Source organism: Dama dama, chromosome 32 (genome assembly GCF_033118175.1).
Source record: "Dama dama isolate Ldn47 chromosome 32, ASM3311817v1, whole genome shotgun sequence".
In the NCBI taxonomy this organism is placed as follows: domain Eukaryota; kingdom Metazoa; phylum Chordata; class Mammalia; order Artiodactyla; family Cervidae; genus Dama; species Dama dama.
Window position 1 is genome coordinate 26046915 of NC_083712.1, and position 27489 is coordinate 26074403.

A 27489-nucleotide genomic window follows, 5' to 3' on the forward strand; every position below is an offset into this window, starting at 1 on the left:
ATAAACCCATTCATTCTTTTCGCTCTTACTTCTGAAAATGAGATTAAGACCACTGGGATGAACTTCTCTACCCATATCTACCCGTGGGCCTGTCTAAAGTCCTTGGATTTTGAGTCTGTTTGAAATTGGGTTTTAGTCTTTCCAAATCTGAACCGTTCTGCTTCAGTTAACCTGCCTGAAACTGACTCTGTCCAGGGAGACGTTGGTGCTTGAGGAGGTAAGATTGAAGAGGCGGGCTCCACAGTCTAGGAGATGCTGGTGGAGGCAGAAGCATGGGGGTTTTGTTCCCAAGCGTGGATTCTGGTAGCTCAGGATCTCTTTGGAGAATAATCGGTGGCACCTGTTATATGATACTGGGGGTGGTTTGGGGCATTAAAAAAGGAGCCTGCTGAAAAGATAAGGTGGGGCCAGTCTGTGGAAGGCCCTAATTTGTCACACTGGGAACCGGGGAAGCTTTAAATAGGGAGTGATGCGCAGAGGCGTGAGGAAAGATGACAGGCTGGGAGACCGCGTGCGGCAGCCGCGCTCCGGGCTCTGGAGGTTCCCCGTGCATTCTCCCAGGCTCACTGAGGGCCCAGCCAGCTCTGCGGACCGTCCCTGTGTTTTGTGACTCAAGTCCAGCCACTCACCTGTCATTCCGGTGACCACTCTGGCTGGCTTAAGGAGAAGCCTGGAGACTTGGGCTGCGGGGGAAGCGAGCAGTGAGGTTAGGCTTCTGAGCCCAGAGCCAGCAGAGAAGGAGGGGGCCCTGCTGAGAGATGTGGGGTGGGGGCTGTTGGGGGCTCTGCAGCCCTGGCCAGCCTGATGGGTATGGATAAATGCTTCTGTAAAAATCCCTTTTGGCTGAAGCCATATGAAGTTGAGATTTCTGTCTCTTGCTCTGTAGAAAGTCCTGGCAGACAGAGGTGGAATCAGATAATCTGTGGGCAGTGTTGCTAATTAAGAGCCTCTGGATAACTCATTGGTCTGGGTCCCTAGCACAGACTAGATACTCAACAAATTAATAACATGAATTAATAAATTAATGAAATTAACAGGGCTTCAACTGATGGGTGGCAGCCCGTTTCATGGATTTTTAACAAAGGCCTTACTTTGTATTTTATCTTGACTGTATTGACGATGTTTTAGCAAATAATTTGGCTTCATTAGCAGGAGACATTTTTAAGAGACTTAATTTTTCAGACAGCCTGAAAATAAGATTATTTTCACGCATTCTGAATATGTGTTTCCCACCAGCATCTCTCTCAATGTTATGTCAAGGATGTTTTATAAGTTTTATGAAGGGCAGAATGTCTAAGTATTTCTTCTGGTTACATGCCATGTATTTTCTTGGATTGGGCTTTGTGATTTTTGCCTTTCCCTCAGTTCTTCTCCAATATCTGACCTCTGAATAAAATGGTCCTGGGAAAAGACTTTCATTGGTTTTATAGTTTTAAACAGATTAAATCAGACTTTTGGGAGAAGGTTTGGTGTTTCTGATTTTTCTATCAAATGGCTGGATTAGAAAATTTCTGAAGCTTCATGACTACCCCCTTTTATGTGTTCAAGCAACTTTATATAACTTAGGAGAAATGTGTATCTCTTCATTTTTTCAATTAAAAATTTTTTTGCAAGCAAGTTTATTATGCAACACTTTACCATGTGATTTTTCCAGTTTTATTGAGATATAATTGACACAGAACATTGTATTAGTTTAAGGCCTGTAGTATAATGATTTGATAGATATATATATATTACAGAAGACTTCCTAGGCAGCTCAGTGGTAAAGAATCTGCCTGCCAATGCAGGAGACACAAGAGACACGGATGATCCCTGGGTTGCAAAGATCCTTTGCAGAAGGAAATAACAACCCACTCCAATGTTCTTGCCTGGAAAATTCCATGGACAGAGGAGCCTGACTGGCTACAGTCCAGGAGGTTGCAAAGAGTCAGACACAACTGAGCACACATACACACACATATATATTACAAAACGATTACCATAGTGTTCATTAACATTCATCATCTCAAAAGAGTTAATTTATTTCTTGTGATGAGAACTTTTAAGATCTGCTCTCTTAGCAACTTTCAAATATACAAATTTGAAAGTACTTCTTTTTAAATGAGAGAAATCAAATAATTTTCCCCTCTATTGTAAGAGATTATAACAATTCCAAATAGTCTGCAGACTTTTGTGTCTCTTTACTTTTTCTTTTTCTGTGTCAAAATGTTTTGCAACTACCGCTGAGTAGCCCATCTTTCTTGCAAACTCTGTTATCACTGCTGTTAAAAGGGAGAATGGAATCACAGACACAAGGTGAGCATTCAGTGGGAGCGAGAATGAAATCTCTAAAGTCTCTGTTATGGGTTTGTTTGTCAGTAGTTACCGTTCCTTCCTAACTATAGAGATGGATGCTTCTTCTCTTTCTTTCCCACGCATGCAGTTCCTCACTGGTGGAATCATTCATTGTCCAGGAGCTCTGGGTTCAAGCTTTAACCATCCTACTTAGCACCACAAGGATACCTACCATAATTGAAACCTTTCTAGAGTTAACACGTGGTTGGTGAGCAGAAGTGCAACTTGACTCCTGCCGTGGTTCTCCTGCTTTTGCAGGAGGTCATGACACGTTCTGATGTGAAAGATGCCAGTGTACCTGTCACGACTCTGGCTGGCTGGTCCTGGGACCCCCTGGGAGCCGGACTCTCCAGGCTGCCTCGGTACCATGTGGGATGCATTCCTCCAGGCCAGTGAAATGGACAGACAGAGGGTTAACAGGGCCATTGTAATGTGAAGCTCTACACTGAATGATCAGTGCTTTAGCTTTGGCCAGAACTTTTTACTTGTTCACTGTATCAGGGCTTTCATGGCAAATGGAGGCTGGGCCATTGAGCCATTAATTTACAATGTTAGGCCTGGACTGAAGCAGTAAAGTGTGGGAGAGACCTAGGGAAACGGATGTGGGAGTCAGACACTTCTGGTCTGAAATCTATCTCTCCAGCTTTCTAGCTGCAGGGCCTTGGGCAGTGGATTCACAGGCTACACTGGGATCACCACTTCTCCCTTTCAGCCAGGGTTAGGAACACTGTGCGGAGAACACTTAGTACATACCTGACACTCAGTAGCTGTTCACGAAATGGTTGTCAGTGCTTCTGTTCTTATTCTCCTTTCTTCTGCCCCTGCTGCTCAAGGGAGGGGTTGAGAGGGAGCTTCCTCAATTGTGCTTCCTTCTTGACCTTCAGCATTTCTGGAAACTTAGTCCTGGATCATCCGGTTGTGAGTCTTGGCAGTTTGTGAGTGAGGGGTGGTATCTGCTTGAAGCCAGAATAGCCTCCGCACCCAAGACTGTGAATGCCCAGGGCGGGCTCCATCCGTGGGGGCTTCTGTCCCAGCCATGGGACCCTTGCCACCCTCTCCTAATTCCGGCGTAAAAGAGCATACAGTGGGATGGACCTGTAGAGGCTATGGGGCACTTTATTTTAAATTTTTCCAAAATTTTAGTTGGAGGATAATTGCTTTACAATGTCATATTCTTTCTGCTGTACAACAGCATGAATCAGCTACATGGATACATATATCCCCTCTGTCTCGAGCCTCCCTCCCACATCCCCCCAGCCCACTCCTCTCGGTCATCAGAGCACCGAGCTGAGCTCCCTGTGTGACCCAGCAGCTCCCGACTGGCTGTCTATGGTGGTGTGTCTATGCTAGCGCTGCCCTCTCAATCCGTCCCAGCCTCTCCTTTGCCATGGGGCACTTTAAACAGCAGTATTGAGGCACATTTTTATGTCACACATCCCCACATTTTGTGGCTCACATGATATGTTGTGCTCCAAAAGAAGAGCATTTTAGAAAACATGGATCCCATGCGCCCTTCTAGGTTCTCATCATTGCAGTGGTCTTGAGTTTGGTTTCTGTATAAGCACTGAGCTGTGTCCTGGCCAGCAGAGTGGGAAGTTGATGGATGGGTTTTAAGAAGCCAGGTTGGTCTATGTGCTGTGTAGCTTGAGTATCACCATGAAAGATTGTTTAAAAAAAAAAATTGGATGGCTAGATAGATTGTAAAATATCATGTTTCAAAAATCAGGTTGGCATTCTAATGTAAACATACTTTTTACAGAATTGTTTCATTTTTATCTGAAAGAATTTTATGAGCACTAAGATCATGTATCATATTTAAAATAAAAAAAAAAAAAAGATGTATTTGTTCACGAAAGGCAACCAGGAGACTTTCTTTTAAACACTGAATTCAAACAACACTTAATTATCAAAGGTAGAAGTCACCCGGGAAGACTTACCAAGTACTCGGGGGTCTCAGGCAGCTGTGTCCAGACTCCAAAGACTTTAGGAGGAAAGAGGAGAAGACATCAGGTTGGATGGGAGCCTGGAGACTGAGAAGAGCCGGGTGTGGCCAGCGGCCCCACCCCTGGGCTAATGCGGAGGATGCTCATCTCTCTCCTTTGGGCCCCAAACACTCGGCTTCAGTGTAGCCTCTGGTCCAGTTTCAGAGACTGTTGTGGCATCTGTCATGGCTGAGGCTGGTGCTTCCCTTCTGGGGCAATCTCAAGAGTTTTATTGGCCAGCCACAGTTCTGAGGGGCTGAATTTCTTGAGATGTAATACTGAGCCATTATCGTGTGAATCCAACCATCTCATCCTCTGTCATCCCCTTCTCCCCTTGCCCTCAGTCTTTCCCAGCATCAGGGTCTCTTCCAATGAGTCGGTTCTTGGCTGTATGGCCTCACTGACTCCATGGACATGAGTTTGAGCAAACTCCGGGAGATGGTGGAGGACAGGGAAGCCTGGCGTGCTGCACATGGGGTCACAAAGAGTCAGACACGACTGAGAGACTTAACAACCGCAACCTCGTGTGTGCTTCCACAGCTGCTGTTTCGTGTCTCTCTGCAGCACCTCAGACAGAGTTAGAGAGCAGCCTGAGTGGGGAAAGGCATTAAACAGCCGTAGGTCCTTCGCAGGAGTCAGAACCCAGAGGGAGTCGCTCAGCTGCCTGAGCCCAGCGGAGCCCCTTTCAGAACCAAAACCAGAGCCCAGGCCTCCACGACTTCCAAATACTTCACTTTCCACGTTGCCGGAGTTAGAAAATGTCATGATACCAAATTTAGCACGACAAAGTATTTCTCTAGTTGCTTTTCTTAGATTAGAACATAAACTTGTCTTCGGTTTTGGCCGCTGCAGACACGTTGGTTTCTCCCGGGTCGGCAGCGTCTGGATCTCTTCCCTCCAGTGACTGGCAGAGGCCCACAGCCTGCTTTATACGGTATTGAGCACTGGGGCTTTGGCCCAAGCCAGACCTGCGGCCGGTGCTTTTCGTTTTCCTTGGTTTCAACAAAAGGTAACCCTGCTCTGCACTTCAGACTCCCTGGCCTCTAGGGAAGTCTTTCTTTCCCAGATAGAGATGATTCTAGAACCTCAAAACGTTCAGAAGTCGAGTATTTGACCTGTAGATTAGAATGTAAGGACTTCCATTTAGATTGAAATTATTAGGTGGTGTGATGGAGCTTGGTTGAGGAGAGGCTCTGTCTGCCCCTGATTGATGGGGAAGGATCAGCGGTGCCGTGGTGGGACCTGGTGTTCTCACTGAGGCTTTTCAGCCTTCGCCTAGAAAAGCTGATGAAACCATTCCCCCTGCCCTCATCTAAATCCAACAGGGCAGGGATGGGAATGAAAAGGCTGTTAAACTGGGGCACAGCCTTTTCCATTGAGGCTGTAAGAGTCTTCAGCACAAAGACTCCATCCTATTCAGTCTCTGTTCTTCTTCCCAGAACCTAACACCACACAAAGGCATTCTGTTGAGTGGAATCGGATGTTTGCTGTTCTTTCTTTTGGTTGTGAGAACCCTAAACATCTGCCTATGCCAACATTTGGGTTCCCTTGTCCCATTTTCAGCCTTTCTTTGGGTTTATCTTGAAGAGGGTGAGGTGGTTGGATGGCATCACTGACTCAGTGGACAGGCGTTTGAGCAAACTCTAGGAGATAGTGAAGGACAGAGAAGCCTAGCGTACTGCAGTCCATGGAGTCACAAAGGCTCGGACACGACTTAGCGACTGAACAGCCACCACCACAAAGGAGAAGGTTCCGATGGTGGTTTGAGAATATAGCTTTGCAGTATCATTTTGTCTGAAGGTGTTCTATTTTCAAATACCAATTTCAAGCAGAAAGTTACTTAAAATAATTGTTAGCCGATTATCCTAAACATACTAATATTGAGTGGTCAGGCTCCCCTCTCTGGCTACTGCCTGCACTTCCACAAAGAGTTGAGTCTCCACTTTCTCAGCTCTGGTGCATTCATTCCTGTAGCCACTGCGTGATGCCTTCTGATCCCAGGGCTCCCACCACCCCTCCTGCATCTTCTGTGTTGCTGAATCCAGTGGGCAGTTTCCAGTTCTGGCTTTACTTGATCTGGTGGCAGCATTCCACATATACACTCTTTGTCTCAAACCACTCCCTCTGCACACTCCCCCCCAGTAGCATGCCATCTGATTTTCCTCCTCACTGGCCATTCCTCCCCGGTTCGCTTCTCCAATTCCCCCTCTTCCATCAGACCTTTCACTCTTGCATGTCCTCACATCTCACTCTACACGCTCTCCTGAGGTAACCTTTCAGTCCTGTGGTTTCAAATATCATTTGTATGCCAGTGACCAAAAACTAAACTGCATTTCAGCAAATCTAAGGCACATGTGATGTCAGATGCACCGAGATTTTATGTAAAGGAAAAAAAAAATGCTGCCAATGAAATGCCACAGTGTCTTCTTACCATATTAATCTTAAGATGCATTCTGCTTTCAGAAATGTCAGAATGTGAAAAATGTACACCCAATAGTACACCCAATAATGATGTAATGGGATATATCACATTGATATACTGATACAACGTGATATTACATAATGATGTAATATCTTTCGTGTAGATGAACTGCCATTTGCAGAGCACAGATACCTAGTGTATCTTGAGCATGGTGTTCCCAGGAACGTGCAAATGAATGGTGATAACTTTGTCTTAAGGAAAGCTGGTAGTTTCTTAAAGGTCATCATTTCTCCAAGTATGAAAAAGGCCTTTTTACCATACAGTTTACTTGTATGCATAGAGGAGGTAGACTTGAGCTCGCCGTGCAGTGAGGCAGAGTTATGGAGCCATTGGGTCTTCATGACGGCATCAGCACAATTGAGGTATATTTCACTTGGTCTAGAATTGACCGACTCTAGCATTACGGTCAAGACTGTTCTGGCTGTCTTAGTGTAAACCATGCAGTGATCCCTGAGCAGTACTGTCCGTCTTCACAGAATTTCTCAGGCAACGGAATTTTAATTTTTATTACTCATTTCTTCTTATTACATCATTGGGAAATCATGCTGATGGTGTTTCCCTCATCTTTTTTTTTTAATTTCCTCCCTCTACTTCAGAATTACTTTTGACAGCTGTGAGACCTGTGAGAACGATGGCTATATCTTGAAATGTAATTTTCCTGCAGCAGCATCCAAAATTAACAAAAAGACATGGAAAAATCTCATTGAGTGTTCTAATCTACCACCATCTGTGAACCTTGTTCTGTTCCACTGAGAGTTTTCTAAAAATAATTTAAGTGGTATATCTTTACTTCTATAGGGAGAATAACTCATACTAGATGCTTTGACTTTAAAATATTATCTTATGGTCAGTATGATTACCCTAATAAAGTTTTGTTTCATGGGTTCTAAGTGCAGAGAAAATTATTTATGTTCCATTTTTTGATATTGTTAATTGGTATAACACCCTCTGATTTGCTGTTTGTTTTAGTTGCTCAGTCCGGTCTGACTCTTTTGAGACCCCATGGACTATAGCCCACTAGGCTCCTCTGTCCATGAGATTTCCCAGGCAAGAATACTGGAGTGGGTTGCCATTTCCTAGTCCAGGGATCTTCCCAGTCCAGGGATCCAACCCATGTCTCCTGCACTGGCAGGCGGATTCTTTACCTCTGAGCCACCAGGAAAGCTCATATCACCCCTGGACCTCTGGTTCATTTAGCTAGGCACATATCAGTGTGCAACTGAGGTTTTTTTCCCCCATGGAAGTGTCCTACCATATCTCCTTGTTCTTCTCCTCCCACTGTCTCTTCCATGATATCTTTCTCATAGGCAGTTCAAAATAGAATATTTAAGGACAAAAGTTTAAATACCATAATCCAATCACATGGGAATTGAAAAATATTCTCTTTAGAAACTCTTGGGTCAGAGAAGAAATAAAGACTGTAGTTATAAACTACCTAGAAAATAAGAAGAATGATACTATTACAAACAAAACTCATAAGATGCTTTTGCCAAAGATTTGCTGGAAGGAAAATGATTGGACTTGAGGCTTGTTATTAACCAAAAAGAGTGACAATTAATGAGCTTGTCAAATCTGAGGATTTAAAAATGAACAAAGGAAAACCACATAATATACTCAAAAAAGCATGTTAAAACATTTATTAGCAAACACAAGCATAAATGAATGATCGGAAAAGAGAAAAGTTAACTTCATAAATCCAAGACCTGTTAACTTCATAAATCCAAGACTTGGAAGACTTGCATATCTAATTACAAAAATATAAGAACCTAGTTTACAATATTAGGAATCAGAAAAAGGTTGAAGAGAGAGGGATTTGCCCATAGACAAGAATGAAAAGATTATAAGAAATTGAAAATTAGCAGTAAGAAGATAATTTGAAAAAAAAGATGTCAAAATGAGATTTAGTAAAAAAAAAAAAAAAAAAAAATGTAGAAAACATTGAGTGGGTCTATAACTGAACAAAAAATTGGAAGAATTATTAAAGAATTCTTTCTGTATAAAGAAGTGCCTGTATTTGTTTCAAATACTAAATAATTTGTATGTTGAAAGCTTCCTAATGTATCATAATGGATTTCACCTGATAAAAGTGGCACAAATAGGCTAATGTAGACCAATGTTTCTTAAAAGCATAGATGCAGAAAACCAAAAAGGAAATTATAGCAGATAAAATATAAGGAATATTAAAACATTAATACATGGATTCCAAGTTGGCCATATACCAAGAATCCAAGACTTAAGGGTTAAGAAAATCTATTACTATTATTGATAGCATCAGACCACACAAAGCAAATATTCCTCCAAGGCATTGATGTTCATTTCTAATTTTAAAAAATCAGCATTCATTAAACTAGGAACAGGTCACTTCCATGATGTGCTATTTAAAAAAAAAAAAAAAATCAACATCAAATTCAATGGTGAAATATAGGAAGTGTTTTCATTAAAAACAGGTGTGCACATGAAAAGATGTTAGCATCATTAACCACTAGGGAAATGCAAGTAAAAAATCACAAAATACCATCTCATACCTACTCAGATGGCTATGATCAAAAAAGATTATAACAAGTGTTGGCAGAGACATGGAGAAGTCAGAACTCTCAAGGAGTGGTGGTGGGAGTGTAAAATGGTACAGTCACTTTGTATTTGGAAAATAGTCTGGGAATTCTGCAAAAGGTTAAATAAAGAGTTACCATATGACCTGGCACAATTCCATTCCTAGGTATATATACACCCAAGAAAAATGAAAACTTGTCCTCATAAAAACTTGTATGAGAAAAAAAACTTGTGTAAGAATGTTCATAGCGGCATTATTAATGATAACCAAAAAGTAGAAACAACCCTAATGTCCATCAGCTGACAAATAAAATGTGGTATATACATGTAATGGAACATGTGTGGGGCAGTAAAAATAAATGAAGTACTGACATATTCTACAAATGGGTGAACTTTGATTGAAACATGGATTGAAAACATGATGCTAAGTGAAATGAACCAGTCACGGAGTACAGCATACTGATTTGAGAGGTGAGGATTGAGCCAGTGTCTGTTTGTAGATGGTTAATCCTTGGCAGTAGTAAGTAGCATTGCTCAGCCCCGCCGTCATCGCTGGAATGTTCTCCGGGTGTTTGAGGTGGCTGCCTTATTGGGGTTGTCGTTGTGTGGGTTTTCACTTGCCCTGTAGACACTCTCTTGTCATTTCCTGTATGTTTCCTGTTGGAATGATTCTGCTGCACGTATTCTTGAAATTGCCCTATCTTTCAGAGGTGTATGCTTGGTAAAAATTGTTTGCAGAAGTCTTATCTGACAGTTTGAACTGTAGTTCAGGGGTAAGAATTCTATTTAGTAGAAAGATTTTATTATAGATATTAGCATCTTCATTTGGTAAATTTTCTTGGGGAGCGTACAGAACATTCCTGTGATACCTCTTGCTACTGTATGTATGTTTGTATTCCGGCTAGTTTATATGGGAGCAGACAATCTTGGGGCCACTTCCACAACAGAGAAATGCATAGGAAAATACACTGTTTTCTTTTTAATAGAATGCAATTCATATGTAGTTAACATGTAAACAAAGAACTTTCATGTGTTACTTCCTACCATAAATGAGAATTATATAATTAAAATAAAAACATTGACCTCTTTAAAACTCAGGATATTCTTAAAAAATAGGGTGTGTGAATCTTTTGTGGTATGTTTAAGGTTGCATTTAAGGAATTGGTGAATTTGTATCTTTTGATATACAGCCCTTTGTGAGATCTAATTAGCTTAAGGGGGCAAGTTTTTGTCTTTTGTTTTTGGAAGGATCTTATTAAAAGTCATATTTGGATTAAGCACGAGATTACCTGCTGACTATTGTTTGTGACCAGCTCTTTTGCTTTATGATAACCCTGTCAAACTGATCTCCCTAGGTTGAAAACGTCCGCTTGGTAGATCGAATATCTTCTAAAAAAGCAGCCCTCGGTACTTTGTATTTGACCGCCACTCACATCATATTTGTGGAAACCGCACCTGACGCGAGGAAAGAAACATGGGTATGCAGTCCTTATTTTTGGCTTTTTGTGTTTTCCATTGTTTGAAGTAACAAGTTTTGATTCTGTTTTGTCTGTTCTCAAGGTGAGGAGGGTGGGACTTGGCGGGGTTGGGTGTTCAGAGCACTCTTTTTGGAATGTGAGCACTGCCTTTTTTTGGTAAAGGGTCATGTCCACTTGATCTCTTTACTCACTTTAAATACTGATGATTTGAACATCATCAGAGAGAGACAGAGGAATAGCCAGAGGTGTAAGTGCTTCGTGTCACAGCTGACAAGTAGAGATTCAATAATGTCACTGTACCAGATACAGCGTTTACACAGTGATTTGCAATCTGCTTCCTTCGTAGCATCCTGTGGTGCAGGCCATGTAGTCATTATGTAGTCTACAATTTTCTCATAATTTAAAAAAAAGAAAGTCTAGGTATTTCTGCTACATAATAATGAGACTGTTAGAAGGTCCTTATTTTTTTTTTTTTTTTGCAACTAAAATTATTATTTTGTTTTATTTTTTAGTTTTTTTTCCCTTTATTTATTTATTTATTTTTTCAGTGGGTTTTATCATACATTGATATGAATCAGCCATAGATTTACACGTATTCCCCATCCCGATCCCCCCTCCCACCTCCCTCTCCACCCGATTCCTCTCAGTCTTCCCAGTGCACCAGGCCCGAGCACTTGTCTCATGCATCCCACCTGGGCTGGTGATCTGTTTCACCATAGATAATATACATGCTGTTCTTTTGAAACATCCCACCCTCACCTTCTCCCACAGAGATCAAAAGTCTGTTCTGTACTTCTGTGTCTCTTTTTCTGTTTTGCATATAGGGTTGTCGTTACCATCTTTCTAAATTCCATATACAGGAGGTCCTTATTTTAAGAGAGCTGCCCAACCACGGCATTAGGACCAGAACCAGAATCTGTGGATTGTAGATTCTGCCTTTTCTGTAGACTTGATCTCTGCAGCAGAAGGTGGCCTGCCCTACTTAGTGGAGAGGAATTTAAAGAATGAAGCATTGCCACTGAGGACTGAGCAGAGACCCTCCTGAAAGCCAGAGCACTTCAGCATGGTTTCCTTTTAAATAAATCTCTTCTGCAGCCTGCCTGACCACCAACAGCTTAGAAAACAACCATCTCAAGTTGCTGTTGAACGCCAGCATTCCATGTGGAATTAAGGAGCATGGTGGCACCTCCCAGCGGAACCGTCTCTAACTTTTGTTGATTGCAAGGTTTATTTTACTAACTTCTCATGACCTTATTTAATTTTAGCTACCCAGTGCATTTCAACCTTTGACGACCTAAATGTTCCCTTACCTGGGGCTGTGCAGAATTCTAGGCTGAAGGGTTTGCTTCGTATAATGAGCTTGACTATCAGAAAGCTTGGCACTGAAAAATAAAATGATGAATTCAGACAGCTGGTTCTTACCCCCAAACATACCAGTTCTTGTCAACTGAGTGCAAGCCAGCTGAAGGTCAAGGGTGTTTCTTCTCTCTATGTGTGGCTCAGAGACTGTTACCAAATCACAAGGCTTTGTGCCCAATGCACAGTGAGGCCCATCAGTAGTAAAACACTAGCTTTTGGAACAGAGAAAGGTTTATTACAGGTTTATACAAGGAGACGGGTGGCTCCTGCCCTAAGAACTCCAAAGTTACTGAAAGCTTCCAGCAAGCCCCTTTAAAAGCAAAAGGTGAGGGTTGGGTGTGGTTAGTTGTTGCAGACTTCTTGGGGTCAGATCCTTTGCTCTTGAGGTCAGGTCATGGTCAGGTAACCATGTTCCTATAAATCTCTACCAAACGAATGTTATTCTCCATCCTGACAAGAAAGGGCAAGGTCCCAGGGCACAACTGTCACCCTCCAAGGTCCCATTCCTGGCTAAGAGAAGGCCAGGGCTCAGCTGGCAGCTCCATCAGGGCCAGGTTCCCACACCCTGCCCAGCTGTCCTCCCTAAGGGAGCCAGGCACCTAATCCAGCTGCCCCTCGGTCTCCTCCAGCCGCCCAAATGAGGGGAGACCAGGTTTCACAGACTATGACCCAGACAGACGGCCACTGGTAGTGGGTCACAGAGACAGGGATGGGGGAGAGTTTCGCCGCTCCTCAAGGCCTGGGCCATGGCTAGTGGAGGGCCTTAGTCAGAGCTCTGGAGCCCCGCAGGACATCGTCCCCAGCCTGTTCCCTGGCCGCCCCCGGCTCAGCCACTGGCTCAAGGCTGGGTGAGCTGGAGGGCCTCCAGGAGAAGGCCTGACTCTGCCTCTTAACTCACTCTCCACCTGACGACCACCTCACCACCAACCCTTGAGCTGAGTCATTTCCTCCTTGGTCCCTCATTGTCAGTTACCAGTGGGCAGGGCCCTCTGCAGCACTGACCAATAGCTGAGCAGGACCACCTATTGACAACCGACCAATGGCTGAGCCAGGCCTGTTGCCTAGTAACAGGATGCGGGACTAACAAGGCCCAGCAATGGCTGCCTGCTAAGAGCTGTGCTGCCTCTGCTCTGTTACAAGACCTGTTGCTTTCTGTCCTATGTACCTGTTATCTGTGCTCAGTTTACCCACATTAACTTCTGGTGGTAGATTCTCCACAGTCAGATCGCCACCATCGAGAAACAGGCAACGACAGCTACCGGGTGCCCTCTGCTGATTCGCTGCAAGAACTTTCAGCTCTTACAGCTCATCATCCCACAGGAAAGGGACTGCCACGACGTGTACATCTCTCTCATCCGCCTCGCGAGGCCAGGTAGGGCAGAGCGGCCTGGCATTCAGCGTGGACTCACGCTTAAGAAAGTCACAGGTCGTGTTGAAGAAATGTCCATAATGCTTCTTAATTATAGTGCTTTAGAGATTATACCTTAGCCCAGCCTTCAGATGGGGGCTTCCTTGGTGGCTCAGATGGTGAAGAATCCACCTGCCAATGCAGGAGGTATGGGTTCAGTCCCTGGGTCAGGAAGATGTCCTGGAGAAGGAAATGGCAACCCACTTTAGTATGCTTGCTTGGGAAGTCCCATGGACAAAGGAGCCTGGCGGGCAACAGTCCGTGGGGTCCCAAAAGAGTTGGACACGACTGAGTGACTAAGCAACATCAAGCCTTCAGATGAGGCCAAGAAATCTGACTGATATAGTTTCTGTCTTTGGGGGCCTCTGTCTGAGTTACTTACTGTGTGAGCCTCTTTCATTATTCATAGTATTTATCTTGGAGGGAGGTTATAGTTGCGCTTTACTTTTGGGATGAAATCATCCCAAAATGTGGTAATTGAGCAACCTTGATTGAAGCCTCCGACAAAACCCACAAATTGTTTTGTGTCGAAAACATATCAAATGGTCTAGTGCAGTTTTACCTATGTGGGAGCTTCTAAGTTTTGGTTTCTGTTGCTTTTTGATCCTAATATGTTTTTCCCAAGGTTGGCATCAGTGACTGTTCTAGGCATGTATATGTTGATTCTCCTACACGAAACCTTCTTAGGTTTTGTAGGAAGAATGGCTGATTTGAAAAATGTATGCTTTCAGTTACTGTCTGGTAGTGTATCCCTCATCTTAGGGTCTTCAGACTTACAGCTTTTTATGCTATAAACCTAAGACATTTACAGCTTACTATGCTATAAATGTAAGAAACTCTATACAAGTGTTTCTTGTGTGTGTGACTTGTATGGACCCTGGGGTTCTTTTGCTAAGCATCTTGGATGTGTACAGTGAAAAGAGATCATTTGTATAAACAGTACCATCCACAGTAGTGTTCACCCAGAAGTCATTAATAAGGGAAATAGGACGTGTGCTTATAGTTATTTTGTTGTTGTTGTTCAGTCACTTAGAGTTGTGTCTGATTCTTTGCAACCCTATAAACTACAACTTGCCATGCTTCCCTGTCCTTCACTATCTCCTGGAGTTTGCTTGCATTCATGTTCATTGAATCAGTGATGCCATCCAACCATCTCACCCTCTGTCGCCCTTTCTCCTCCTGCCCTCAATCTTTCCCAGCATCAGGATCTTTCCCAATGAATTGGTTCTTTGCATCAGGTGGTCAAAGTATTGGAGCTTCAGCATCAGTCCTTCCAGTGAATGTTCAGTTACTTTACTGAATAGATACTTTACTAAATGCTTTTTGGTTCGGGGCAAAAAGTTTGATTGTAAACTCTTCAAAGCATTTGGTTGGGTCCTCAGATTCTTATGATACGAAGGGACCACATTGTCTGTTGAGAGCCAGGAGCTGAAGTTATGTGATGGGAGGGTTGCCAGGAAGCTGTCAGAATCTGATCACTTAGACTTGACTTCGCTTCCCTTTCAAGTCAGCCCACTGAGGCTTTTTTATCTCTCTGTGTTGAAAAGAACTGCAGAGTTAGCCAGAAAAGCAGTTGAACTTTTTGGAGGGCGCACTATAATTGGAACAGAAGTTCTGGGAAGATGTACGTTAGGCTGTGTGTGGCAGGGAATTCGAGGGGGATTGTGCGCCAGCAGTTTCTGTATCACTGATTAATGGATGTCCTGGATAATACATGTGCCCTGGCCGGATTAACGGGATTTAGGAATAGCCCAGAGAACTGGGAAAGGCCTGAGTGGAAGAGTCCATCACGGTGGCGATGAGAGCCCTGGCCTCAGATAACAGCGAGCTCCCAGATTTACATTGTGAGGGTCTCCAGGGAGGAAACCCGCTGTGTTTCCCCTCCTTTTAAAAATATACACTTTTTCTTAAAGATGTAGTTTTGGGAGTTCAGTATTAGCCAGAGACCAAAGAAGGAGACTATAGTAATTAATTGAATTAAAGCCATTAGCTTGGAAGATTTTTTTTTAAAAAGCCACCAGCATTGTGAAACACTGGAATTAGAAATGCCAGTTTATGTAAAACATGGTTCTTTAATGAGTGTGGAAAGAGGAGCTAGAACCCAGGCAGCTTCACAGTTTAATGCTAAAGGCAAGGCTAAAATTAGGACGTATTATAGTACAACCTTGGAAGTAGCGATTTGAGTCTGGGTGGAGGTGGGGAAAAGTGGAAGGGTTTCCCCTGGAGGTGGGGTGGCTTCTCAGGACACCCCAGTACCTTTCACAAATTACACCTTCACTCTCCTTGGGGTATGTCAGAAGAGGGCTCTGGGTGTGTGTGGGGGGATGGATGTGTGTGTGTGGTGGGGAAGTGACTTTGAGTTCCAGCAGAACAGTATTGATCTCCAGGGTTCTTGTGGTTAGTCATCGATACAAAGCTCGTATTTTCAGCTCTCCTTATGGAAACAGCTAACTCCACAGTCCTATAGAGGAGACTTTTTCTTTTTTAAACAAAAGAAGAAATGTTTGGGAGTCCATTTAAGTCAAGGCCTATGAAGAGATAGTTTCAAAGCCCTTGAGAGTCTCTCTTCACTGAATTGCAGTTTCTGGGATAAGAATAAATCAAATGACTAAAAAATATGTCGAGACTTTATTGGTTTGTCTTTTACATGAATTCAGGTTGGTAAGGATTTGGTTATGGACTATGAAAGATCCCAGCAAAATATACTGTAGCCAAATCCAGAGAACTCTTTAATTCTTCTTAAAGGAGTAAGTCAAAATTGGGCTGTAGCCCAAGTAAGGAAATGAATTGACTCTGTAGATCTGATGTACTAATAAGGTTATACATTTTTCTGATTAGAGACCCCTGTTTCTCAGAGGGCTTCATTTCTCCCACATCCTTTCTTTTCTCCTCCCTCTCATTAGCTTCCTGCTGTTTATTTTTGTATCTATCATCTTTCTCTCTTGTACTATTTGTGGGCCCTTTTTAATATTTAAACCATTTTTGGGGTCTGTTTTCCCATTTTATAATAGCATTTTCTTTCCTGCTCATCTGAGTCTCTAATTCTTCTGCATATTTTCTGTGGTTTTTAGCATCTCAGGATTGACATAGTCTCCTTAGCTTACTTTGACTTTTTGCAGTTCTTATCAGAGTCAGTGCCACTTAAGCAGTTTTTACAGTAACAGTTTTCTTTTTATTGATGATATTAATCTCTGGGTCCAGTAGCCCTTTTCTACTAAGTGTCAGCTTCCTGGTGTTTAATTTGAGTACCTGTCTGTTGAAAACAGACAAGAAAGTTCTTGTTATTTTTATTTTAAAATGTGCAAAACCCAATAATAACTGTTACCTTCTCACTCTTCTTTAAATGGTTTTCCAATCACATTTATTTTAAGTTGCCTGAATTAAGTAGAGCCTGGAGAGCAATTTAACTTTCATTACTTTGGGTTCTAAAGCCCGACATGTCAGAGAATGTGTGCATGCTAAGTCACTTCAGTCAACTCATTGCGACCCCATGGACTGTAGCCCACCAGGATCCTCTGTTCATGGGGATTCTCCAGGCAAGAATGCTGGGGTAGTTTTCCATGCCCTCCTCCAGGGGATCTTCCTGACCCAGGGATTGAGCCCATGTCTCCTGCATTGCAGATGGGTGCTTTACCCGAGCCACGGGGGAGGCCCATATAAGAGAATCAGTTCAGTTCAGTTCAGTCGCTCAGTCGTGTCTGATTCTTTGCAGCCCCATGGACTGCAGCACGCCAGGCCTCCCTGTCCATCACCAACTCCCGGAGTTTACCCAAACTCATGTCCATTGAGTCGGTGATGCCATCCAGCCATCTCATCCTCTGTCATCCCCTTCTCCTCCCGCCTTCAATCTTTCCCAGCATCAGGGTCTTTTCCAATGAGTCAGCTCTTCACATCAGGTGGCCAAAGTATTGGAGTTTCAGCTTCAACATCAGTCCTTCCAATGAATACTCAGGACTGATCTCCTTTAGGATGGACTGTTTGGATCTCCTTGCAGTCCAAGGGTCTCTCAAGAGTCTTCTCCAACACCACAGTTCAAAAGCATCACTTCTTTGGTGCTCAGCTTTCTTTATAGTCCAACTTTGACATCCACACATGACCACTGGAAAAACCATAGCCTTGAATGGGTACGTGTATTTGTATGGCTGAGTCCCTTTGCTGTCTACCTGAAACTGTTGCAACATTGTTACTTGGCTATACTCCATACAAAATAAAAAATTTTAATAAAGTAAAACCCCACACACCTGTCCTTCTCATGACTCCTGGTGAATTTTCCCTTTCCTTCCTCATCTTGCCTTACTTAACTGACTTTGTGCTTAGTTGCTCGGTCATGTCCGACTTTCTGCAGCCACATGGACCTTAGCCTGCCAGGCTCCTCTGTCCATGGATTTCTCCAGGCAAGAATACTGGAGCCGGTTGCCATTTCCTACTCCAGGCGATCTTCCCGATCCAGGGATTGAACCCACGACTCTTGCATCTTGATTATTAAACATTCTGCTATGTATTTTGCAGGAGATGGAGGTGAGGAGAACAAATCATTGTGTTTTAGAAATGTTCAGTAAACCTTGAATTGGTGTTAATAGCACGTATTACGTTTTCAGAGTAGGCAGTTTGTAGCTGAGGGCTTCTACTGGGTGGCCTCTGGGTAAGAAAGCTTGCCCACATTAATAAAACTGAGCTTTGGCTGACAAAAATGGGGGTTTCTCTGCCCTTATGAAGAATTTTACATAAATTGGGCCAAAGGTATAGTCGATCACCCTTTTCCTTAAAAATAATTGAAAGAGAAAATTTTGTTATTTTAATGGCAACCCATTCTGATGGCTCCCCATTCAAGAGTGATCTTAATATTGGTTACAGATTATTCTTGCATGAATTTATGTGTGGTTTCCTTGTCTCTTCCTAATGACAGCAAGAATGATCCTGAACACAGAAAATCATCAGTAGTCTTAGAGTGGTTTTCTGCCTCTACCTTTAAACCTATGTGTAGGCAATTTAACCAAGGGAACTTAACTTCTGTCATTTCCCCATCTTCCTTAGCACTCCTTTCACTGAGGGAATGGAGGCTTTCTCAAGAGATTCTTTTGGCTTCTTAAACAAATTGCATTTGTGGTTAACATTATGATATCAGAAGCCTGAGTCATGAAAATGGTACTTAGAGATGGAAAACATATGTTGGTGTCAGGCTAACCATTCCCAGAACTGGATGTCAATTTTATATGCTGTCTGCTCAATTTGCTAAGATGGGAAGAAACTGTTTTTACTGGAAGCATCTACATTGTGCATGTGTGTGTGCACGTGTGTGCATGTATGTGTACATGTGCATCTTCTTCTTTATTGAAACTGTATGCTCAATTTTCAAATTTGAAATAACGATATCAAGAGACACTAAAATAGAATATAGCTTATCTCACTGATAAACCCTAGTCCTCTTGCTTCTTTTTTTTGCAAAAAAGAGTACCTGCCTAATGCTAAAGTCTAGTACTTAAAGTATGACCCTTATCTTATCATGCTTGTGTCGTTGCTGTTCAGTCGCTCTGTCACGTCTGATTCTTTGCAACCCAATGGACTGCAGCATACCAGGCTTCCCTGTCCTTCACTATCTCCCAGAGTTTGCCCAAACTCATGTCCATTGAGTCGGTGATGCCATCCAACCATCTCATCCTCTGTCGCCCCCTTCCCCTTCTGCCTTCAATCTTTGCCGACATCAGGGTCTTTTCCAATGAGTCAGTCCAGTGGTCATACCTGTTGGTGAGTCATTCCAATAGCAATCAAAAGAAGCTGGAGACAGTCTTGACCTTAGGCCACCTGTGTGTTACTGCGGCCTTTTGCTGGTTCTACTTTGTACTGTTGGACTTACAGACGCATGTTTAGGAGCATCCAGTTGTTCAGGCTGAATTCCACTGACAGATGAAGGACTAAAAATGATCTAAGAACACTGTAAGGAGAAACAGTTCTACTGGAGAAACGAAAAGGAAGTTTAGGGGGATGGTTGGAAAGAAGCTATACAAAGGTGGCCCGCATGGGGGGAAGGGAGAAGGGGCTGCCTCGGAGGGGCAGCAGGTGTGGTGGGGAAGAGCACGCGCTATATAGCGGACTCCAGCCTGCTCGCTGTGTGACCCTGGGGTCACTGCCGAACCTCCCTGCGCCTCAGGTTTCTCATCTCTGCAAGGAGACCTGTGATGATGCCTACTAGATGCCCATCAGTATGTTTCATCAGAAGAGAATCTGGAATGAAACAAGGGTTCACTGACTATCAGCCACGGCTTATTATCACCAAAAGTGCTTCGAGTTGCACTGTCTAGAAGGTAACCGCTAGCCACATGGGGCTATCGACGGCTTGAAATGTGGTTGGTCTGAACTCGGATGCGCTGTTCAGTGTGAAACACACACAGAATTTCAAAGACAGTACAACACAATGTGTAAAATATTAATAGGTACTGTATTCCATATATGTTGAATGATGCCTTGGAAATACTGGGCTAAATAAAATATATTGTAAAGATTAATTTCACTTTCTTTTTACGATTTTCGTGTGACTACAAGGACATCTTACATGACAGACGTGGTTTACACTGTATTTCTGTTGGACAGCACTGATTTAGTTGCCTCCCTCGATGTGGCAAGGCCAGAGCAAGAGAACCAAAATCCTCGATCTTGCTGGGAACGGCTGTCAGGCCTGGCCTTGCAAGCATAAAAGGTGATGCCTAAACTCAGAGATGCTTTGGCAGACCTGAAAGAAGTCTGTCATCACACATCCTTCAACTTACCACTCATGGACAGGGTGCCATGCACTATGAATGGATCTCTTTTAGTGAATCCTGGAAATACTGAGAACAGTACAGTTATGACATTTATGTAGTTGTTGAAAGTTCAAGTGTTTTCACTGCAAATATTTAAATATATTCCAGTTTTTTTTCAACTGTTTTGTCATTTCTTTTTTGACTTTTTTAAGCTGTTTGAGCTTCAGAACATGGCAATGGCCTGACCTCTCTGTAACCCTTAGAAGCCATCCCAAACTTGAGCTTGACATACATAAACAGATTGAGTTCTGCTTGTCTTAAGGAATATGTATGCCCTTTAAAAAAAATTGCACTATATTTGATTTACAATATTGTGTTAGTTTCAGATGTATGGCAAAGTGATTCAGTTATACCTATATGTTCTTTTTCAGATTCTTTTCCATTGTAGGTTATCATAAGATACTGAATATAGTTCCCTGTGCTATACAGTAACTCCTTTTTTATTTTATATATAGTGGTGCATATCTATTAATCCCCCATTCCTAATTCCCCCACCCCTTTCCCTTTTGTAACCATAGCTTTGTTTTCTATGTCTGTGAGTGTTTCTATTTTGTAAATATGTTAATTTGTACTATTATTTAGAATCCATGTAAAAGTGATGTCATATAATGTGTGTCTCTCTCTGCTTGACTTAGTGTGATAATCTCTAGGTCCATCTATGTCACTGCAAATGGCAATATTTTATTTTTTATGGCTGAATAATCTTCTTCTGTATATATGTGTGTGGGGGGGGGTGTACGTATGTGTGTGTGTATGTATATTTTTATATAACATAGTCTATATCCATTCATCTGTTGATGGACACTTAGGTTACTTCCATGTCTTAAATATTGAAAGTACACATATGTTCTTAATTCATTTTTAAGCCATATATTTTATGTGGTCTGAAAACATATTAGTTTTCAAAAGAAACTAGAAAAAAAAAGCCCACAAAATGGGGAAGATCACACTCCTGAAAGGAAAGAAGTTCTTTTAAAGTTTCGTTCAGTTGTCCTGAGGTCTTGTTGGGAGGAGGTGGGTAGTCCCACCATAGAGATGGGGTACTCTAGGGAGGGTCCCAAGGGTGAGCAGCTGGGCTGGCCTCTCCAGCCCGGACAGAATGTATCTGGGGGGATTTGGTTGTGGCTTTGACTTGGCTTGATTTGATTTTATTCTCCCTTATTTTTTGCAGTGAAATACGAGGAGCTATACTGCTTTTCATTCAACCCCAAGCTGGATAGAGAAGAAAGGGAGCAAGGCTGGATGCTGATCGATCTCAGCGAAGAATACAAGCGAATGGGCCTGCCTAATAATTACTGGCAGCTTAGTGACGTGAATAGAGAGTACAGGGTGAGTGGAGGCATTTGGTGAAATGAGGGCTTAGTTGCTTAGTCACGTCCAACTCTTTGCGACCCTTTGGACTGTGGCCCGCCAGGCTCCTCTGCCCATGGGGTTTTTCAGCAAGAATACTGGAGTGGGTTGCCATTTCCTTTTCCAGGGGATCTTCCCAACCCAGGGATTGAACCCGCATCTCCTGTGTCTCCTGCATTGCAGGCAGGTTCTTTTCCCATTGAGCCATGGGGGAAGCCCATTTGGTGAAATGCAGATACTTAACCCAGATGAAGCCCTGATGTCACAGAGCGGAACATGACTTCTGTTAGCTCTCCTTTCGCTCCGACAGCTCTTTGTGGGTACAGATGTGTGGGTTTCCAAGTCTCCCTTGGGTATTACCAGCTGTGTTCTCCACCTGCATCTGGGATCGGAAAGTTTGCAGAAGCCACCTTACAGACCATCCCCTCCGACAGCTGCAGGAGTGGAACCCCAGAGAGGCCCAGCAGCACCCTTGGGGCAGCGCCTCCCTCCTCCCGCCTGGTCTTTTTATAGCTCAGTGAGTGATGAGTAGGGAGGCGCAGAGGCTCTGATGGCAGTTTGGCACCAGCTCCTTCTGGGCTCCCTGAACTCTTGATTGGTACACAAGGTCACCAAGAGGCTTCCCTGGAGAACCGTGGAGAAACATGTCTGCACTTCCAGAGGGAATGGGAGGTGGAGGGGTGTTGGGGGGAGCAGAGCTGATTCATGTTCTCCCCGAGGGTGGGCTTGCACAGAGGGACTGGTTTCCCTATTAATTTTTAAAGTGTTTCCAGTAATGGAAGTACAGTCAGAACATTGTAGAGAATTTGCAAAAGAGAGAGAAAAAGGAACAAAACAGCCCATATCTCATTGCCCTAATGTTCTTCTCTGCGTATGTGTGCTCAGTCATGTCCAACTCTTTGCTTGGAGAAAATCCCATGGACTGTAGCCCACCAGGCTCCTCTGTCCATGGGATTTTTCATGCAAGAAGACTGGAGTGGGTTGCCATTTCCTCCTCCAGGAGATCTTCCCAATCCAGGGATCGTACCCAAGTCTCTTGCATGGGCAGGCAGATTCTTTATACAACTGTGCCACCTGAGAAGCCCATATTTTTCTAGTAGGTTTTAAGCTTCTAACTGTTTTCTCATCTGCGTAGTTTAATAACTTCTTTCTTACACGAGTAATGTATTTCATTGTTGACAATTGGAGAACGTGGAGGCAAAGGGACGGTTCAAATACATACAACAAAAATGGAATTATACAAAGTATGTTGCTGTCAATAAATACGTGGAAGGTCAGGTCCTCCCACATCTATCTTCTGAATAACTTTATTATTTTATTTGTTTTCGGCTGTGCTGGATCTTTGCGGCTACACGGGCTTTTCTCTCCTTGCGGTGCCAGGGCTTCGCATTCCGGTGGCTTCTCTTGTTGGGGGGGCGCAGTCTCTAGAGTGCGAGGGCTTCAGGAGTCGCGGCTCCCGGCCTCTAGAGAACAGGCTCGATAGACCTGGCACACCGGCTTAGATGCTGTGCCGCATGTGGGATCATCCCAGATCAAGGATCGAACCTGTGTTTCCTGCACTGGCGGGTGGCTTCTTGGCCACTGAGCCACCAGGGAAGCCTTCTTCTGAATATCTTGAATTTATAGATTATTTGGAATAGAATGGCCACGTTGAGGCTACTGACTTCTCTTCCTAATCGCACTTAAATCTAGCAGTCATAATCTTACACCGTGAGCAGACATTTGCGTCCTTTCTGCCTTACCCATTATAAAGTATCCGGCTAATGTAATGATTTGTTCCGATGCTAAAGCCGACCTTTGCAGTGGATGTTTAGCCTTGAAATGAAGGAAAGGACTTCCCTGGTGGTCCAGTGGTTAAGAATCCTCCTGCTAATGCAGGGCACACAGGTTCGATCCCTGGAAGGCGTGCGAGGATTCCACGTGCCTTGGAGCATCTAAGCGCGAGCGCCACGGCTACTGAGCCCACGAGCCACAGCTGCTGGGAGCCGGCCCTAGCAACGGAGAGGAGCTAGAGAAAGCCGGTGAGCAGCCACGGAGACCCAGCTCAGCCAAAAATAAACAAATAAATAATTGGTTAAAAAAAAAAAAAAAAAAAAGGCACACAAAGAAATGAAGGAAAACCCAAGTTTAGTATAGAAAATTGGATAATTAAAAAATTTTTTTAAAAACATGACACACCCTTGGGTGAGGGTGAAAATGAGGCTCAGCTGCATCTGTGGAATAGTATTTCCTTGGAAACACAGGTTCTTCCTATGTCTGATGAGGTTTCCTTCTAGACTTAGCACCACAAACATGACTCACATTTAGTCACTCAAGTCCTACCGTGTAGAGACTGAAAAACATGAGTTACTCAGCTTCTTTTTCCCAAAAGTGATACATAGCAAAGGCAAACTAACAATCAGCAAATTGTGCTGAAACAGAAAAGGTGAAAACCTAGGGGATTTTTCTGATTTCTACAAATGTTGTTGAAATGAGAGAGAGATGATGAACCCTTATTTGTCACCAGCTTAGAAAATATAATAAAAGTTAATTCTGTCAAACTATTTCTGACTAATAGTCCATTGGGAAGGTTATGTCATCACCCATTACTTTTGCTTTTAACCTCATGGGCGACAAAAACATCTGCTTTTTCCTTCCTTCTTTTACAACAGTTACTTCTTTCTTTTCACAAATTCCTTGATGGGGCTAGTGGTGTCATCTGATGGATAAGAAGCTATTGCCTGTGGTGGCAAAAACTCCATACGTGGAGTACTGAAGCTGAGGTTCCAGAACCAGAACTACCCTATTCTCTCCAAGCTAATTATCACCAGCATCATCTCTATCAGCATTGCTCTTATCCCTTTTTATAAGACATTTGCTTTGGGTAGTCTCTCTAAGCTAAGATTTCCTTTTATCCCTAACTCGTTTTTTTTTTTTAATGTGGACCATCGTTAAAGTCTTTATTGAATTTGTTATAATATCACTTCTGTTTTACATTTTGGTTTTTTTTTTCACCACAAGGCATGTGGGAACTTAGCACTCTCACCAGGGATCGAACCCCTACCCGCTCCCTGCATTGGAAGGCGAAGTCTTAACCATTGGCCTACCAGGGAAGTCCATGTACCTAACTCTTAAAATGGTCTTTCTTTAGATAAAATAATGGGCATTCATTACCAGGTTAAAATTTTAATCTGTTTCTCTTTGAATAAAGCTGAAAGTATAATCCAAACCAGTAATTTTTAAAATCTTGTTTATGTCAGTTCTCTACAGCTATAGTTTATGTATTATGTATTATTTTATTTATATATAAATCATTTCATGCTGTTCCTACTTTACATTGTAAATTTCTCCCTATTACATCATTAATTCCTTGAAGTAAATTTTAGGTCCTAAATGCTTAAGAAGACAGCTATCTATGTAGATACAGCATAGTTCCTGACAGCTAACTCTCATCCTGAAGTGCTCAGCTGTGTGATGGACCCTCAGGAAGTCCGGAGGTCTGATTATTATGCCATGGCTGGCCCCTCAGATGGAAACTGCCCTGCAGTGGTAAATGCATTTACTGGGAGGTGGTAACCAGGGCAACCAGGATCAGTTTTTCAGGGAATGTGAGTCTTTGGGGCCAGTAACTCTTTTGTTATTCATTATTGCCCTAGCACCTAACCTAATGCCTGGCACATAGTACGTAGTGTTCAGTAAAAATTTGTTGATAGACATTAATATTCTGTTATAGTCATCACACTTTTAAGAGACTAGAACTTAATGATTCCTACCACTGAAAAGAAAGGATGATCATGTAACATGATAGAGGTACTAACTGTCACTATGATGGCAATCATATTACAGCATACAAATATATCAAATTAATATGTTCTACACAGGAGATGGCAAGAGTGAACACCAACATTTTAGGAATCAGTGAACTAAAATGGAATGGAATGGGCAAGTTTAATTCAGATGACCCTTATATCTACTACTGTGGGCAAGAATCCCTTAGAAGAAGTGGAGTAGCCCTTATAGTCAACAAAAAAGTCCGAAATGCAGTACTTGGGTGCAATCTCAAAAATGACAGGATGACCTCTCTTCATTTCCAAGGCAAACCATTCAGTATCACAGTAATCCAAGTCTATGCCCCAACCACTAATGCTGAAGAAGCTGAAGTTGAACAGTTCTATGATGACCTACAAGACCTTCTAGAGCTAACACCCCCCCAAAAAAAAGATGTCCTTTTCATCATAGGGGACTGGAATGCAAAAGTAGGAAGTCAAGAAATACCTGGAGTAATAGACATGTTTGGCCTTGGAGCACAAAATGAAGCAGGGCAAAGGTTAACAGAGTTTTGCCAAGAGAACCCACTGGTCATAGCAAACACCCTCTTCCAACAACACAAGAGACAACTCTACACGTGAACATCACTAGATGGTCAACACTGAAGTCAGACTGATTATATTCTTTGCAGCTGAAGATGGAGAAGCTCTATATAGTCAGCAAACAAGACCAGGAGCTGACTGTGGTTCAGATCATGAACTCCTTATTGCCAAATTCAGACTTAAATTGAAGAAAGTAGGGAAAACCACTAGACCATTCAGGTATGACCTAAATCAAATCCCTATGATTATACAGTGGAAGTGACAAATAGATTCAAGGGATTAGATCTGATAGAGTGTTTGATTAACTATTGATGGAGGTTCACTGTACAAGAGGCGGTGATCAAAACCATCTCCAAGAAAAAGAAGTGCAAAAAGGCAAAATGCTTGTCTGAGGAGGCCTTACAAATAGCTGAGAAAAAAAGAGAAGCGAAAGGTAAAGGAGACAAGGAAAGATATAATACCCATCTGAATGCAGAGTTCCAAAGACTAGCAAGGAGAGATAAGAAAGCCTTCCTAAGTGATCAATGCAAGATCACGAATGGGAAAAGACTAGGGATCTCTTCAAGAAAATTAGAGATACCAAGGGAATATTTCATGAAGAGATGGGCACAATAAAGGGAACAAATGGTATGGACCTAACAGAAGCAGAAGATATTAAGAAAAGGTGGCAAGAATACACAGAAGAACTATACAAAAAAGATCTTCATGACCCAGATAACCACAGTGGTGTCATCACTCGCCTAAAGCCAGACATCCTGGAATGTGAAGTCAAGTGGCCCTTAAGAAGCATCATTACGAACAAAGCTAGTGGAGGTGATGGAATTGCAGCTGAGCTATTTCAAATCCTAAAAGATGATACTGTTAAAGTGCTGCATTCAGTATGTCAGCAAATCTGGAAAACTCAGCAGTGGCCACAGGACTGGATATGGTCAGTTTTCATTCCAATCCCAAAGAAAGGCAGTGCCAAAGAATGCTCAGACTACCACACAATTGCACTCATTCCACACGCTAGCAGAGTAATGCTCAAAATTCTCCAAGCCAGGCTTCATCAGAATGTGAACTTCCAGATGTTCAACCTGGATTTCGAAAAAGCAGAGGGACAGAGATGAAATTGCCAACATCCACTGGATCATAGAAAAAGTAAGAGAATTCCAGAAAAACATCTACTTCTGCTTCACTGACTATGCTAACGCTTTTGACTGTTTGGATCACAACAAACTGTGGAAAATTCTTAAAGAGATGGGAATACCAGACCACCTTACCTGCCTCCTGAGAAATCTGTTTGCAAGTCAAGAAACAACAGATAGAACTGGACATGGAACAATGAACTGGTTCCAAATTGGGAAAGGAGTACGTCAAGGCTGTATATTGTCACCCTGCTTATTTAACTTATATGCAGA

At 42.8% G+C, this 27489-nt stretch overlaps 1 protein-coding gene across 1 annotated transcript in view; it reads left to right on the forward strand.

Moving 5' to 3' along the window:
- Nucleotides 1-27489, forward strand: part of MTMR7 (myotubularin related protein 7) — a 98535-nt gene that overhangs the window by 23292 nt on the left and 47754 nt on the right. The window contains exons 2-4 of the mRNA XM_061134553.1: nt 10704-10826; nt 13395-13557; nt 21562-21719. Coding sequence (XP_060990536.1) covers nt 10704-10826; nt 13395-13557; nt 21562-21719 — 444 coding nt within the window. The remainder of the gene's footprint in view (nt 1-10703; nt 10827-13394; nt 13558-21561; nt 21720-27489) is intronic.